Raw genomic sequence first — 16,844 nt, forward strand, 5'->3', positions numbered from 1 at the left:
AGTATGTTTTAAGCTTATAAATGTCAGTATTGTCTAGCACTTGCACATATACCTTATTTGTCCTGACGACGGGGGAGACCCCGAAACGTTGACAACATCTCGACTGTGTAATAAACCAGTCCTTGTTTTCACCGCATTGAAAGTCCTCGTGTGCCCGTTATTTTGCTTCATATATATATATATATATATATATATAGTCTGTGAGTCTCCGAAACACTGCCATCTGCTGGCAGAGAGTAAAACTACATCTCTATCACACATTCACAAACACAGAAGTTAGCAGACTAGATTTCGAAGCTTATGCTTCGAGCGGGCTTACTAGTTATGTATACGGTTTATTTGTGCTAATTCATTTACAGGATAGAGAGTGTTTCAATGGCTGCATAAAGCAGAAGGGTGTCTGGGCATACTTTTTTTCCTTCTTTACTTATGTATCATATTTAAAATTGGTTCTCACCTTGGGCGAGATGTATCAAATGGAAAATGGGGTAAAACCCCGGTTTTACCCCATTTTCCAATGTATCAAAAATGATACCGCACTGAAGGGTATCGCCACCTTTGGGTGGCGATACCCTTTAGAAGCCTATGGGCTTCTTTTCGCCGACGCAAACCCGCCGATTCGCCGACCCCCCCTCTGGCTTACCTTCCTGAAGGGTCCTCCTGGACCCCAGAAGGTAAGCCCTGCCTCCCCCTAGTGAAGCAGCCGGACATCCTTCCGGCTGCAGGGGGGGGGAGGAAGCGCCGGGGACAGCATGCATAGCTGTCCCCGGCGTGAGGGGAGAGCGTGGCGGCAGGGAGGTGACGGAGACCCCCCGCACACCAGTGTACAGGTATCGCGGGGGCCTCAGTCACCGCACATGCGGCAGCATCGCGGCGGGGAGGTGGCGAAAGGCGGCAATGTATTTTAATACATCCTGCCCCTTATCTGGCATGAGGTAACCTGTCCTGCAATCACTATTGATGAACATAAGCCAATCTTATTTTAAAATGCGACAGTGTAATGAGTGCACCTATCAGGTTACCTGGAAAACGTGAACTGTGTGAGGTTTTGAGAACCACTGTCCTAAAGTGATGTAGGATCGGGGGCGATATTGAAATTGATCTTTATGCAGTGATCCTGGTCTGGTGTAGCCGCGTATAGCAGCTAAACCCAACCAAAATAATGGACATGTCATGAAAAGTCCAGCTCTAGCTCTAAAATGGGTGACTTACCATATATACTCGAGTATAAGCCTACTTTTTCAGAACATTTTTTATGCTGAAAAAGCCCCCCTTGGCTTATACTTGAGTGAGGGTCCAACTTGAGTCAATAAGTTTTCCCAGTTTTTTGTTGTAAAATTAGGTGCCTCGGCTTATATTCGGGTCGACTTATACTCGAGTATATACGGTATCTTGCATTTCAGCTGACAAACACCCCCTCCAGGGCGCAAGCTGAACACGCTCCATTGGCGCTACAATTGAATAGCGCCATTGATCGCCTTCTAGTGGCTGCAGGTTGCGAAAACAATTCAATATTGCCTAATATGGGTTACAACTTTTGCTTTCCAGTGTGAGATTACAGTTTATACTACTAAACCTGTATATCGAGTTCCCAGGAGACTATGGACTGGTGCCACAGGAATCCATGACCAGACTATTTGTCATTAAAATAATTTGGAGTTCTATTGTGTATTTCATAAATGCTTCTATTCAGCAGAGGTGTGCTTTTGTGTCCCTCTGCAGAAATCCCAGAGCCATATCTATTAGACCTAGTGTCACACAGTACGTCCTTGTCTAATACAGAGATGTGATGTTGGGCTTCATTAAGAGAAGGTAGTTAGCGGTGTCTGCAGTCTGTGAGATGGATGCAGTGCATAAAGGACTCCTTTGACACAGCTCGGTCACAGGATCCAAAATATTGATGCTGCTCTAGAGAAAGTTTGGGTGTGACGTGTGATGTTATTTCTCTCTAGTAGCCTGATGGACGTGGAGGCAACACATTGCTCTAGTGTAGTGAGAACAGAGGCTTCTTATGTGTGCATTAAGCGAAAGGCTTTTCCAGGCCATAAAATGGCACATTTAAGCCTTTATACATTGTTAACATCTTATACGCTGTTATTTTTTATGCCCCGTGAAAATGTCTCTATGTTCTCATGTGTCAAAAATCTGCAACTACAAAATAGTGGTACTTATTAAAATAATGCCTTTGTAGCGCATTGCTTTCTTTATAACCTTACATGGGCCTAAACTTTTGCTATACGGAGGGTGGCATTGCACAGAAAGGGACATTTTATGAAAACAATTGAAATGTACTTTCTTAGACTGGGAGTGATAGCTGTCAGTGCAAAGTTATTCTATTGCTTGGAGAGTGTTGCACAGGGTTTTATACGTAATTTTTTTTTTCTAAACCATATTAATAGCAAATATGCAGAAGTAGTTATTTTGTAATGGATAGCATTACTGCTTCACAGAACCGATCCCATAGAGGAGTATTTCTCCCAATCCCAGTCAGTCTGGGTACACCCTATGGGCGGGATGCTATATAGCAGAAATGCGGTAAAAACCCCGTTTTCGGGGTTTCTACCGCATTTCTATATGCTATATGGCGCCTCCGCAGTGTCAGCGCTGCGGAGGGAATCGCCAGCTAAAGCTGGCGAATCCCTGCAGAAGCCTATGGGCTTCTTACCGCAGCGCTGTTTGAGGGATCCGTCACGGATCCCTCCCAGCGTGCCCTGCGGCCGGCGCCGGGGTCTGCGCATGCGCAGATGGACTCCCGGGTCACAGACCCGGAAGTCCAGTGCCGGCACCGCATCGCAAGGGACAGCTCTTACCGCAAGAGCTGTCCCTTGCATGAATAACGGCATATGTTATAGCATATGCCGTTATTAAAAATGCGATGTCCGGCGAAGGGGGGCCGCGTACTAATCAAAAGTGATAAACAACCAAACAATCAGCTCCTGCCTGCCATTTTTCAAACACAGTCTGTAGCAAGGCAGGTAGGAGCTGATTGGTTGGCTGTCTGTTTAACCACTCTCAATGTTATCACTTCTGAAGCTTAGTGTACCTGGCACTCTCTCTTCTAAAAATGAAAATAGGCAACATAGCAACCAATCAGATTCTGGGCCAGATTCTCTAAGCATCAAAAGTGATAAACAGCCAGCCAATCAGCTCCTGTCTGACATTTTTCAAACACAGTCTGTGACATTGGCTGGCTGTTTATCACTTTTGAAGCTTAGAGCAGGGCTCGACAAAACCCAGGCGCCAGGTCGACCAGATTCTGCTTCCTGGCGACCACATTTGCCAGGAAACAGAACCCCCGGGCACAGTGGTAGCGTGAATTAATGACAGGTTCAGTGGCCTCATGGTGGATTATACTATTAGATATAATAGGCAGCGCAGCAGCAGCCGGCAGAGCGGTGCACTGCTCACCCGGCTGCTGCTGTATCAGTGCTGAGCGCAGGTCCGCAGCGCGCCTGTTTCAAAACTGGAGCACGGAGCTGCAGTGGTAGCTCCTGATTGGCTCACAAGCCACCTTGACTTTGAAATAGTCGCTTCATGGACTCTGATACAGCGGCAGCTTTGTGCACTGCTCTGCTGTCTGTATACAGGATAACACTCCGTGGGGCTGCGGCTTATGATGCTGCTGTGCCCGGAGCCGCCGTTCAGCGCCCGGTGCTGGGCATGTGACTGTAAACTTCCCCCCGCCTTGCTGACAGGCCGCGGCGCTCACCTCATCTGATGACAGGGAGCGGCTGTCAGCTGTACACCGCTGCCCGCCCGCACTGACATGCCTGGGCCGGCTTCAAGTTCCGCTCTCACTCACCCCGCCTGCTGGCCAGTCACCCTGCATGGCAGAGGTCATGCAGACTGAGCGCTTTCTAAGGACTAAGGAGGACCTTGTAGTGCTGCTGCCGCTGCAGGGAGCTCAGGCCATGGCTGGTGAGTGATGCTGCTGTACATGATGGGGAAATCAGGGTTTTCCCCCTCATTCTGGTGGGGTCTCCCCCTCAACTTATCATTCCCTCTGGCCACCTTCACCCTATGAAACCGCCTCACCCTACCCTGTGTGCCCACATCACTCCTCTTTGTGGCCCCCTAACCCCCCATCCCCCCCCCCCCCCCCCCCCATGCCCAGCTCACCCCTCCCTGTGACCACCTTCACCCTATGGAACCTCCTCATCCATCCCTGTGCCCACCTCAATCCTCTTTGTGCCACCTCATCCTACCCTGTGCCCACCTCACTCCTCTTTGTTAAGTAGCGGCTAACGTAACTGTAGCGGTGGCCACAAAGATTAAGAAGTACCTGCAAATTTTTATATATGTATATATTTTTTTCTAACATATATTTCTACTCGGTGGTCAGCACCCTAAAAAAATCCTAGAGTGAACACTATCCATGGCAACGAGCATTTATTCCCCGCAGACCGGGTTAACCCCATAGCAACAAGCATTTACCCCTTGGCAACGAGGAGGTTAACCCCTGGCAGACCATGGTAACCCCATAGTGGCAGAGCATGTTAACCCCTAGCAGTCTATGGTAACACCATAGCAACAAGCATTTACCCTAGCAGAGCATGTTAACCCCATTGACAATGAGCATGTTAACTACTGGCATCAATCATGAAACCCATAGCAACGAGCATGTAGGTAAGCGGAACTTATGTGGCATAATATGTAATTACGGCATGTGGTATTATATGTAATGAGCATTACGATGTTTGGTATAATGTGTAATGGACATTACAGCGTGTGGTATATGTAATGGGAATTATGGCGTGTGTACATATTTTGGGGTGTGCCTTCTCCGCCCACTGTCCCTACTATTAGTTTATCTGGCTCCTACATTTTCATCCTGGCTCCTAGATTTTAAAGAAATTTGTCGAGCCCTGGCTTAGAGAATCTGACCCTCTGTCTTTCATTTTCTACCATGCAATAGAGAAATGATAGACAGAATCTGGTTGCTTTAGTAAATGTAACCCATTGATTCCAATATGTGTGCAAAGTTGTGAAATTGCTCCAAATTGAAATAATTCATTACTATGAGAAAAACAGAGGATGTCCCAGAGGATGTCTGCATTGGATTAGCTTTATTTTGCACAGTGTAATTCCTCGACCTGTGTTGATAAACATGTATTTGTGTCTACCTAGGAATGCTTTTCTATTTAAATGTTAGACATTCGCAGACTTCATATATATATATCCTTGGCGCAGCTCTATCTAGCAGCGTGGTCTAATAGCGGTGTCTGTCCAATGTTTTCTTTTATGCTTTTTATAAGAATGTTCTATTTCTGTGGCTGTGAGTCAGGAGCATACCATATCATGTTAGTCATAGTCTGTTCCACGTCACTGGAACATCACTGTTTTCATCCCAGAAAAGAGAATAGCTTTAATTTAGTTATTAAACCTGAAAGAGAGGCATAGGACCATTGAACCAAGCTATAGCCATTAAGTAGCACTACCTGATTCAGTGGTATTGTACATAGAGAACATTAGGATGTGTCATTGTATGCATTTGTGCCAGTTGTTTAATTTTTTTTTTTGTTTATTGCATTGATCTTCTTTGCTGTAATGCTGTAATTGTCGGGTGTAATTACCACCCGACAATAGTATGACTTTCTTAGGCATATACAGTGCATCTGGAAAGTATTCACAGCGCTTCACTTTTTCCACATTTTGTTAGGTTACAGTCTTATTCCAAAATGGAATAAATTCACCTTTCTTCTAAAAATACTACACACCACAATACCCCATAATGACAACATGAAAAAAAGTACATAAAAATAAACTAATGCTGTGTACACACGGGGGCGATAGTGGCTGAAATCGTTGGGAATATGGTCGCTAAGCGACCATATTGCCAGTGATTGGAGTGTGCACCAGCGATAAATCGCCGGGTGCGCGCTCCCGTTTTCAGCCCCTGGATGGTCGCTGGTCGGAGGAGCATGCTCCTCCGACCAGCGACATCCCCTGCCTCTTCACCCAGCAGTGTTTAAATTTTCATCTGCGACCATCTCTGGTCGCAGATGAAAACGGGACACGGGGCAATATGATTGCTGAGCAATATATTGCCAGCGATCATATTGCCCCGTGTGTACGCACCTTTAGAAATCATAATTGAGCTCAGATGCATCCTGTTTCCACTGATCTTTCTTGAGATGTTCCTACAGCTTAATTGGAGTCCACCTGTGGTAAATCCAGTAGATTGGACATGATTTGGAAAGCACACACCTGTCTATATTAAAGGTCCCACACTCGACAGTGCATGTCAGAGCGCAAGCCAAGCATGAAGTCAAAGGAATTATCAGTAGACCTCCGCGACAGGATTGTCTTGAGTCACAAATCTGGGAAAGGGTACAGAAAAATATTTGCTCCATCATCCATAAATGGAAAAGGTTTGGAACCACCAGGACTCTTCCTAGAGCTGCCCGGCCATCTAGCTGAGTTATCAGTGGAAGAAAGGGCCCAAGTCAGGCAGGTGACCAAGAACCAAATGGTCACTGTCAGAGCTACAGTATTCCTCTGTGGATAGAGGAGAACCTTCCAGAAAGACAACCATCTCTGCAACATTCCACCAATCAGGCCTGTATGATAAAGTGGCCAGACGGATGCCACTTCTTAGTAAAAAGCGCACGGCTGTCCAACTGGAGTTTGCCAAAATGCACCTTTAGGACTCTCAGACCATGAGAAACAAAATTCTCTGGTCTGATGAGACAAAGATTGAACTCTTTTGGCATGAATACCAGGCATCATGTTCAGAGGAAACTAGGCACTGCTCATCAACAGGCCAATACCAACCCTACAATGAAGCATGGTGGTGGCAGCATTATGCTGTGGGGATGTTTTCCAGCAGCAAGAACTGGGAAACTATGCAGCATAGAGGGAAAGAGAAATGCAACAATGTAGAGACATCCTGGATGAAAACTTGCTCCAGAGCGCTCACTGTGGTGACGATTCATCTTACAGCAAGACAGCAGCCCTAAGCACACAGCCAAGATGTCAAAGGAGTGGCTTCTGGACAACTCTTTAAATGCCCTTGAGTGGCCCAGCCAGAGCCCAGACTTGAATCCGATTGAACAACTCTAGAGACATCTGAAAATGGCTGTGCACCAACGCTTCCCATCCAGCCTGATGGAGCTTGAGAGGTGTGGCAAAGAGGAATGGGCGAAACTGCCCAAAGATCTGTGTGCCAAGCTTGTGGCATCAAAAATAATTGAGACTGTAATTGCTGCCAAAGGTGCATCAACAGAGTATTGACCAATGGCTGTTAATACTTATGTACATAAGAATTTCTCGTTTATTTATTTTGAATAAATTGGCAAAAATCTCCCCCCAAATTTGTTCTACGTTGTCATAATGTATTTAAATTTTGAATAGGGCTGTAACATACCAAAGTGTGGAAAAATGTATGCGCTGTGAATACTTGGCGGATGCTCTGTATATGCATCTGTGTCCTGGCCTGCTTGTTCTCATCTGCTCCCTTATCGTACTTGGCCTACATTAGATATCCTTTCATTTCTCTTCCTGCATCTACAAGGGGTATGTTCACATATACATACTGTGCTTTCCAAGATAATGTTTAACAGTGGCATAGCATGGAACTCTCACATCACAAAGCGTAGCTTGTCATCTTCCTGTACGGTGAGATCTCCCAAAGTATTAATTTGTGTGAAGCCATTTGCATTTTATGGGATTACAAGTCTTCCACTGAATTTCTTTTGCACTACTGTGCCCGGTTTTCCATTTCACAAATTTTAAGTTGCACATTCACTTCCAGGTCCTTGAAACTGCTTAAAGAACATTAATACTTGGCTTTAGGGGCTTGTGTTTCCGCATGAAGAGCTATGAATGGTGAACGGTCACTTGAGTGTCCAGCCCACAACCAGCTCAGGACTACTACAGTACCTTAAAGCTGTGTACACACGGGGGCGATTTCAGTATATAAATCGCTGGCAATATGGTATCGCGCTCCCGTTTTCAGCCCCCTAATGGTCGCTGGTCGGATGAGCTTGCTCCTCTGACCAGCAACTTCCCCTGCCTTTTCTCCCGGCAGTGTGTCATTTTCATCAGTGACCATCTCTAGCAATATATTGCCAGTGATCATATTGCTCAGTGTGTACGCACCATTACTCTTTCAAACATTTTTCCTTTTTATCAGTTCATCTTCATTTATATCTTAAATTATGTGAGCAAGAACTTCTGGGGCGTGGACCCAGCTAGAGGTCACGCTTTTAGAGAACTCTCTGTGTTCCAGAGACACCATGCCTCTTTACACCTGTGAGCCACAGAAACAGTGGCCAGCGGTAACACCTACCATTCATTACCCCAGCATTGTCCCACACCAAACGGACACTGGGCAGTGAACCACCCCCCCCCCCCTCCCCAGGATAGGTCCAGTGGCCACCATATTTAAGGGGCAGCTTGTCTTTTATATCACCCTCTTCTCCCCTCCTTACGTTCTGGCACCTGTTAAATACTCCTGGAGCGTCTCCAGAGGTTTTGGTCAGCATAGTGATTTGCTGCTAAAGAGATTGCTACGGCACTGACCCTGGAAATATACAGGAGAGACTGTACATTATTGTTTGCACCCGCAATTTTACATACTGTCCGAAAGGTCATACTAGAGGGCATAGCTCCTTCATCGAGTCTGACAGTAAACTGCCTGTCCCCAGGAACTACTCCTTTTCTTATGACTGCTAATTACGCTCTGTATGGGTGTTTCCAAGCTTTGACTATTGCCACTATTATCACTGCCGTACGCCACTGTCACATCGCTGTGAACACCACAACCGCATTTCTGTGGTGTGCTGTGTTTGCTAGGTATATACTCCACTGCTTTGGGAGTTCCCAGGAGTTGTACCTATGATGGAAAAATTGGTGTCAAACTCCCAAAGCCACCAGGGATTCCCATGCCAACAAATCCAAACAAAACCCAGCAGCTCCTGGTCTAACTTCCTCTACTCCTTCACCCAATAAAGCCAGTATGGCAGACTAAGTGGAGGACACCTCTCAGTCCATCTCCACGCCTGCACAACGAGCCAAAGAAATCTCAGAGATACTCTCTCTGCTACTGGATTGTAAGTTAGCCCTACTAATGGAGGCAATTAATAAGGTCACCACGCAGCTTTCTCAACATACCACAAGACTAACGGAGGTGGAAGCCAGGATCTCTACTCTTGAAGATGACCTCCATGTGGCTAGTACTTAGCTACAAGCTTGTGAATCGACCATCGTGGTTTTACTTGATAAAAGGTGGAGGATCTCGAAAACAGAAATAAAGTAAATAATCTGCATCTCATCGGATTGCCTGAAAGTGCCCAGAGATTTGTTGTCATTAGTTTCCATGTGGCTACCAAATACATTGGGCTTGAAATCTGTTGGGCTGATTATAGTTGAACAAGCTTACCGTGTGGGACCCAATAGGAAATCCACACAGCAACAACCTAGACCAGTGGTGTTTAAATGACTCAACTACCTGGACAAGGTGAAAATCATGGATGCATACTGGAAAGCTACCTCTATAGGTTATGAATCCTCCTGCCTTCTACTATTCCATCCTGTTACTGTACACATTAGGCAATCATGTATATATAAACAATAGTTGCGGTGTCTGGTGATCACCAGAAAATATGCCCAGATCTCTCACCTGGCAGCAATAAAGTTTCCTCTACCTCCCCATGGCAGCCAACTCATGGGTTAAGTCCCGAAGGGTAGTACTCTGGAAGGAAACAAAAAAAGAACACTGGCCCCTATATAAGCTCCACCTCCTTAGGACTCAGTGTCTTTTTTTTTCCTTCCAGGGTAGTTGGAAGGGCTTACCCTGAGCTGCAGCCCTCTCCGCTGCCTAGAGCAGTCGGGGGTGAGGCGTGGATTGAGAAAAACGGGTCCCCGCTGTCGAGGGCAGTAAGGGGTACCTGAAGTCTGCTGGAGCCTGCCGGAGGTAGCACGCTTGTCCGAGGTAATGGCGGCGGACATGGGCTGGTGCAGGCGAGTCCGGCGTGCGGCGTCTGACAGGAGAGAGGACGCTGAAGCCGGGCGCCCGTCGGGCGGAAGCTGGGTGTCCGGCGTGTAAGCGTCTGACGTCAGCGCCACGCAGGGGCGCAGGAGCAGGGCGCCCGTCGGGCGCTTAAGCCAATGGCTATGTGCGGCGGGCGTCTGACGTCACGGACGCGCCGCACGCACAGGGGGGCGCGTCATTAAGGCGCCGGTACCTTAAAAACGGAGCATGAAGCTCCTAAAAGCGCCCCAACAAGCTCTTTAAGCCAGTGAACGGTGAGAGCTGATAGACTGCGGGAACAGTGAAGTGTACGCACGCAGCATTTCCAGCAGACGGTAAGACTCCGCTGACAGCATTAGCTGGAGGAGTTATCATCATCCTTACTCTGTGTTATTTGCTTTAGCTACAGGCTTAAAGCTGTCACTATGGATGAGGGGAAGAAGCAGCACAGAAAGTCAGGGTAAGCCAGAAATAAGCATTGGTTGGTAAAGCACTTCGGGTACTGACTGTGATATATATGTTTTAGGTCAGACACAAGCAAGGGGCAGGCTGAGGCAAAGGCCAAGCACAAGAAACACCATCCTGCCAAGTGCAGTTTGTGTGACAAGGCCCTGCCGGATATGTGGATAGGCTCCTCGTGTAGCGCCTGCAAACTTACCCAACAGATGGGTATGCCCCAGATGACCGAATTGGTGTCTATGCTGAAGACAGCGTTGGCAGACACGTTTATGACAAAGCAGGATGTGGAGAAAATGCAGGCAAAAAGGAGCAGGGCTGAGCTCTCAGGGGGATCCCAAGACTCGGCAGAAGGACCGGCATTCAGAGAGGAGGAAATGGAAGAAGGAGAAATAGCGCAGGATAAAGCAGAAGCTGACTTTAACCCAGTATTATTGGAGAACCTGTTGGTTCTTATCAATAAATCTCTAAAAATAGAAGAGACTCAGGGGGAAGAGAAATTGCAGGACCTGCTGTTCCAGGACAAAAAGAAAAAAGGTAAAACATTTCCGTTAACAAAGGCGCTGAAGGAAATGGTAGACGAAGAATGGAGGCACCCGGATAAAAAGGTGGCGGTGCCACTTAGGGTAGCCAAGATGTAGCCATTCGAGAGTGAGCAGGTGAAACACCGGGAGGAAGCCCCGAGGGTTGATGCGGCGATCGCAAGAATTTCCAAAAAGACGACGCTTCCTTTGGAAGACGCGAACAATTTTAAAGATGCGATGGAAAGGAAGATGGAGGTCAGTCTGCGGAAGCAGCATGTCACCTCGGGGGCAGCAATCAAGGCGGCCGCAGCCATGGCGGTAACAGCCAGGGTAATGAGGTCCTGGTGTCATGACCTGGAGTCAGACACGCTGGATGGAATTCAGAGGTCAGATCTGATAAAGACCATCCAGAACATTCAGATTGCCGTAGAGTTTATGTGTGATGCGTCTGTAGATGCGGTGAAGTTAGCGGCAAGATCAAGCGCCACGATGGCAGTAGCAAGAAGAGCGCTATGGCTCAAGCCATGGGCAGCAGACACACAATCGAAGCAGAAACTGCTGGCCCTGCCATTTCAGGGTCAGTATCTATTTGGTTCCAAGCTGGATGATATCATCACCAAGATCTCGGGCGGCAAGTCGGTGTGGCTGCCGCAGGATAAGGGGAAGAAACCCTTTTTCAACAGGTCACTTAAATTCCAGTCACAGGACTTTAAGGAAGCAAGGGCGTATAGGCCGGGGAGAAGTTTCAGAAGGTCCTGGGCGAATCGGAGCTTTTTTCGAGGCCAAAGGGGCAGAGATGGAAGGTATTCCGCAAAGCACTCTACCCAATGACGCCAGAGAGACAGTTGGGGGCAGACTGCTGCAGTTCAAGCAGTTTTGGTCCCAATCCGTCCAGGACAAATGGGTACTGGACATAATAGAATCCGGGTACAAAATAGAGTTTGCGAAGTTCCCCGGTTACTGGAGGACGGAGTCTCCCATGCCCCGGGAGCCGAGAGAAAAGGCCGCGTTACTGGACAGTTTACAAAAAATGATCAACCAGAGAGTAGTGATCAAAGTGTCAAAAGAGCAAGAATGGAAAGGTTGCCAATCAAGATTTTTTATAGTCAGAAAGCCTTCAGGAGGCTTCAGAACGATCCTCGATTTGAGAAGAGTAAATACGTTCATCATAACGAAAAAATTCAGGATGGAGTCACTAAGGTCTATCCTACCGGATATTGTGGAAGGGTCATTTCTGACCACAATAGACCTTCGGGACGCATATCTGCACGTACCAATATACGCAGGGCACCACAGGTATCTGAGATTTCGTCTGGGAAATGTAACTTATCAGTTTGTCACTCTGCCTTTCGGCCTGGCTACGTCTCCAAGGACGTTCACAAAGGTGCTGGTGGTCTTGGTCGCCAACCTGCGGCAGCAGGGGATCTGCGTGTGGCCATACCTCGACGACTTGTTGATTATGGCCAAGACAAGGAAAGAGGCAGAGAGGAGTACGTCCCAAGTAAAGCAGTACCTGGAACAACACGGGTGGTTGATAAACCAGGAGAAGAGTCAGCTCGTCCCGGCGAGGGCGGCAAAATATCTGGGTGTCTGGATAGACACGAATCGCATGACGATCAAGCTAACGGAGGACAGAAGACAGAAGCTAGAACGCGAAGTATCCTCTCTCCTAAGCAAAAAGAGCGTTTCGTCAGGGGACTGCATGAGAGTGCTAGGACTCATTTCGGCGGCTCTGGACGCAGTACAATGGGGCCGATTCCATATGAGGGCTTTCCAAGGCTGCTTTCTTATGCAGTGGGACGGCGATGGAAAAAACAAGTCCCAAAGGATTGTCCTGTCGAAAAGGGCGCGTCAGGATCTAGCATGGTGGTCGGACAGACCGAGGCTAGAAGAGGGGAGAGTGTTCGCGGTGTCAGAACAAAAAGTGGTGACCACAGATGCCAGCTTGACAGGCTGGGGAGCGGTCTGTGGCGAACAGATAGCCCAAGGGGTCTGGACCCAGGAAGCAAGAGCCAAGCACTCAAACGTCCGAGAGATGAGGGCAGTGCTAATGGCCTGCATACACCTACAGAAATGCCTAGTGGGAAGAGACGTTGTCGTGAGGTCCGACAATCAGTCGGTGGTGTCTTACCTAAACAGGCAAGGGGGGACAAAGAGCCGAGAGCTCATGTCGGAGGTGTCGGAAGTAATATCTTGGGCAGAGAGCCACGTAAACAATCTCACGGCGGTGTTTGTGGCAGGCAAGGAGAACCTGCAGGCGGACAGCCTCAGCAGGCAGCTTGTGCAGCCGGGGGAATGGGAGTTGTCCCCGGAGGTGTTCGAGCAAATCGTAAAAATGTGGGGTCAACCTCAGGTGGACATCATGGCCACCAGGAGAAACGCAAAGCTCCAGAGATTCTTCTCAAGGCATTGGGAGCCGGGAGCAGAGAAGCAGGACGCACTGACATCGGTGTGGGAAGCAGAATTTGTGTACGCGTTTCCACCCTTCCCAATAATAGCAAGGCTGCTGAGGAAAATTCAACAAGAAAGAGTGACCGCAATAGTGATCCTTCCGTATTGGCCAAGGAGACCATGGTTCTCCAAACTGCTGGAGATGTCGGTAGCAGACCCATGGCATCTGCCGGATGTGAACAACCTAATAGGTCAGAACAGGTTATGGAAGGCGCAGCCCTGCACCTGGAAACTGACGGCATGGCTGTTGAAACACGTATGTTAGAGAGGAAAGGGTTTTCCAGTAGAGTGGTAAAGACCTTGCTCGAGGCCAGGAAAAAATCTACGTCCATTACGTACCATAGAATTTGGAGGAGATACGTGGAGTTCTGTAAGTCAAGAGACAATCAGGCAAAAGAGATAGGCGCGGTGCTGGAGTTTCTGCAGCAGGGTCTGGACAGAAATTTGTCCGTTAGTTCAGTTAAGGTGCAGGTCTCGGCTCTGTCGGCCATGCTGGACTGGAGACTAGCAGATAATAAGTACGTTCAAAGATTTATTCAAGCGGCTAAGAGGATAAAGCCGTCATTCCATAACCCGCTGTCACCTTGGGACCTCAATCTGGTCTTGAACGCGCTAGTAGAAAATCCTTTCGAGCCTATGCAAGAAGTATCGTTGAAACTGCTTACTATGAAAGTGGTGTTTTTAGTTGCGATCACGTCTGCAAGGAGAGTATCGGAACTCCAGGCCCTTTGGGCAGAAGAACCCTTCTTGAACTTTTTTCCTGATAAAGTAGTTCTAAGGACGAATCCGCGGTTTCTGCCCAAGGTGGTGTCCACCTTTCATATTAATCAGGAGATTGTCCTGCCCTCGTTCTGTACGAACCCCGCTAACTCAAAGGAAGAGAGGCTACATACGCTAGATGTGGTTAGGGCGCTAAAAATATATTTAGAAAGGACCAAAGCTCACAGAAAAACAGAGAGGTTGTTCGTGCTTACCGAGGGGAAGTATAAAGGGCAGGGGGCCAGCAAGACTACGATCTCAAGGTGGATCAAATCCTGTATTCTGGAGGCGTACAGAGTTAGGGGTCAAGACCCGCCGACGGGCTTGAAGGCTCATTCAACGAGAGCAATGTCGGCCTCCTGGGCGGAGAAGGAGGCGGCGTCAATTCAGGAGTTGTGTAAGGCGGCATGCTGGGCCTCAGTACATACCTTCACCAGACATTACAGAATGGATGTAGCGGCGTCGGCAGACGCCCGGTTTGGTAGGAAGGTGCTGAGCGCAGTTGTTTAAGTAAGGTGACGTAACCTTATTTTCATTATTTTCATTATGTTATCAGTATTGTGTTATTATGCCCACCCAGTGTGGTAACTGCTTGGGTATTACCCATGAGTTGGCTGCCATGGGGAGGTAGAGGAAAGTGCAGATTCCTACCTGTTAATATGCTTTCCTCTACTCCACCATGGCAGCATTATCCCGCCCGGTTGTTGGTGGTTATGTCTTAAGTTGATGTATAATGGTGTGTTGTGTGCTATTTAATCAAGACACTGAGTCCTAAGGAGGTGGAGCTTATATAGGGGCCAGTGTTCTTTTTTTGTTTCCTTCCAGAGTACTACCCTTCGGGACTTAACCCATGAGTTGGCTGCCATGGTGGAGTAGAGGAAAGCATATTAACAGGTAGGAATCTGCACTTTTCCTATCAGTTGATGTGGTAAATTATGACCTTTTGCTGTTTCGGAAAGGTGGATTAAGGTCACAGGAACAAGAACAGGGGAAATGTGGTAATTCAATTGTCTTCTTGGTACTTGTTTCCTAGCATGGCCACAACGATCATGATCGTGGGCATCGTGAGGAAAAATCGGGGCCATCGCATGCACTAAAAAATCGGGTGCGATGGTACCGACGCGATGCCCGCGATTTCCCCATAGGGAACAATGTTAAATGCCTCAATTTACCCGCGATGCCCCCGATTTCCCATAGGAATCAATGTTAAATGGCTCAATTTACCCAAATCATCATAGGGAACAATGGTAAATGGGCCAGAAAACCCAAAAAAACACCCCTGAACAGTGAAATGTCCCCCCAAAAGTAGTTTACGCCACCCCACGATCAACGCGAACCCGAAGCGTGGCAAGCGCAGCGGTACGCGTCCTCCGACCTTTTCATACCCCCACTATCCACGTCGGCGTGGAGTTGAGAATAGAATAGTGTGGCGAGCCACCGAGCCCGAAGCGTGGCGAGCCCCGCGAGGAGACGCGGATACCTGTGAAGCCCGCGAAGGGACACGTTTACCTGCGCTCGCCACACTATTCTATTCTCAACTCCACGCCGACGTGGATAGTGGGGGTATGAAAAGGTCGGAGGACGCGTACCGCCGGCGCTCACCACGCTTCGGGTTCGCGTTGATCGTGGGGTGGCGTCAACTACTTTTGTGGGGACATTTCACTGTTCAGGAATGTTTTTGGGGGTTTCTGGCCCATTTACCATTGTTCCCTATGATGATTTGGTGAAACTGAGGCATTTAACATTGTTTCCTATGGGAAATCGGGGGCATCGCGGGTAAATTGAGGCATTTAACATTGTTTCCTATGGGAAATCGGGGGCATCGCGTCTGGACCATTTAAGCCTTTAGCCGCATACGACGCGACCGACGCAATTTTGACTTTTTTTCAATGCATTTCAATGGGAAAAATCGGGGGCATCGCGTCGGTCGCATCGCAGACCACTAAAAATTACACCCGATGACCACGATTGGCCGTGCTAGGAAACAAGTACCGTCTTCTTTATTTATTTTATTTATTAACAGTTTCTTTTATAGTGCAAACATATTCCGCAGTGCATTACAGAGAATATTTGAAATTTCACATCAGTCCCTGCCTCAGTGGAGCTTACAATCTATATTCCCTACCACGTGTACACACACACACACACACACACACACACACACACAGACATTCTAGGATTAATTTGTTGGCAGCCATTTAATCATATCTTTGGATTGTGAGAGGAAACCGGAGTACCCGGAGGAAACCCACGCAAGTACATGGAGAGTATACAAGCTCTGCAGTGTTAGAGCCATGGTCTTCTGCATGATTGTATGATTGTATGGAAGGAGCACCTGCCTGAGCTATTCAGTTGCTTCTGCCAATTGGCAATATGCTGCAGGTGCCCTTCTGAGGTGGGGCCTTAGATAGGTTTAGCCACTTTATACAGTTAACCCAGATACATTATATTAACTGCATTACTATACAGGTAGTAATGCAGATGTGCCTGATCTGCAAAATGGCACCAGCTGCATTAACAGAGACATGATGTCACAAGATCGCTTTTAAGGATGTTTCTAGAAATGAGCCTCACGTTTTTACTGCTCACCAGATTATTGCTGTATAGTCCTATTACATTTTTATTTTTAAGATGGTAGCAAGGCACTACAAGCTGGATAGAAACATGGGCAGATGTACTAA

General features: G+C 47.7%; 2 protein-coding genes across 3 annotated transcripts in view; both read left to right on the plus strand.

Moving 5' to 3' along the window:
* The window catches only part of CDC42EP4 (CDC42 effector protein 4), a 44,356-nt gene that overhangs the window by 17,770 nt on the left and 9,742 nt on the right, over positions 1 to 16,844 (plus strand). The gene's annotated exons all lie outside the window — the stretch shown is intronic.
* On the plus strand, positions 9,720 to 11,554 carry LOC146008921 (uncharacterized). Its single transcript, XM_083148746.1, has 2 exons — positions 9,720 to 10,433; positions 10,500 to 11,554. Exons 1-2 carry the CDS (start codon positions 10,399 to 10,401, stop codon positions 11,068 to 11,070), a joined length of 606 nt encoding a protein of 201 aa, XP_083004872.1. The 5' UTR covers positions 9,720 to 10,398; the 3' UTR covers positions 11,071 to 11,554.

Source organism: Crinia signifera, chromosome 6 (genome assembly GCF_055691185.1).
Source record: "Crinia signifera chromosome 6, ASM5569118v1, whole genome shotgun sequence".
In the NCBI taxonomy this organism is placed as follows: domain Eukaryota; kingdom Metazoa; phylum Chordata; class Amphibia; order Anura; family Myobatrachidae; genus Crinia; species Crinia signifera.

Coding starts and splice junctions, on each gene's coding strand:
- LOC146008921 (XM_083148746.1), top strand. CDS start 10,399: ATGGATGAGGGGAAGAAGCAGCACAGAAAGTCAGG. Junction 10,434..10,499: donor AAGCAGCACAGAAAGTCAGG/GTAAGCCAGAAA, acceptor TATATGTTTTAG/GTCAGACACAAGCAAGGGGC.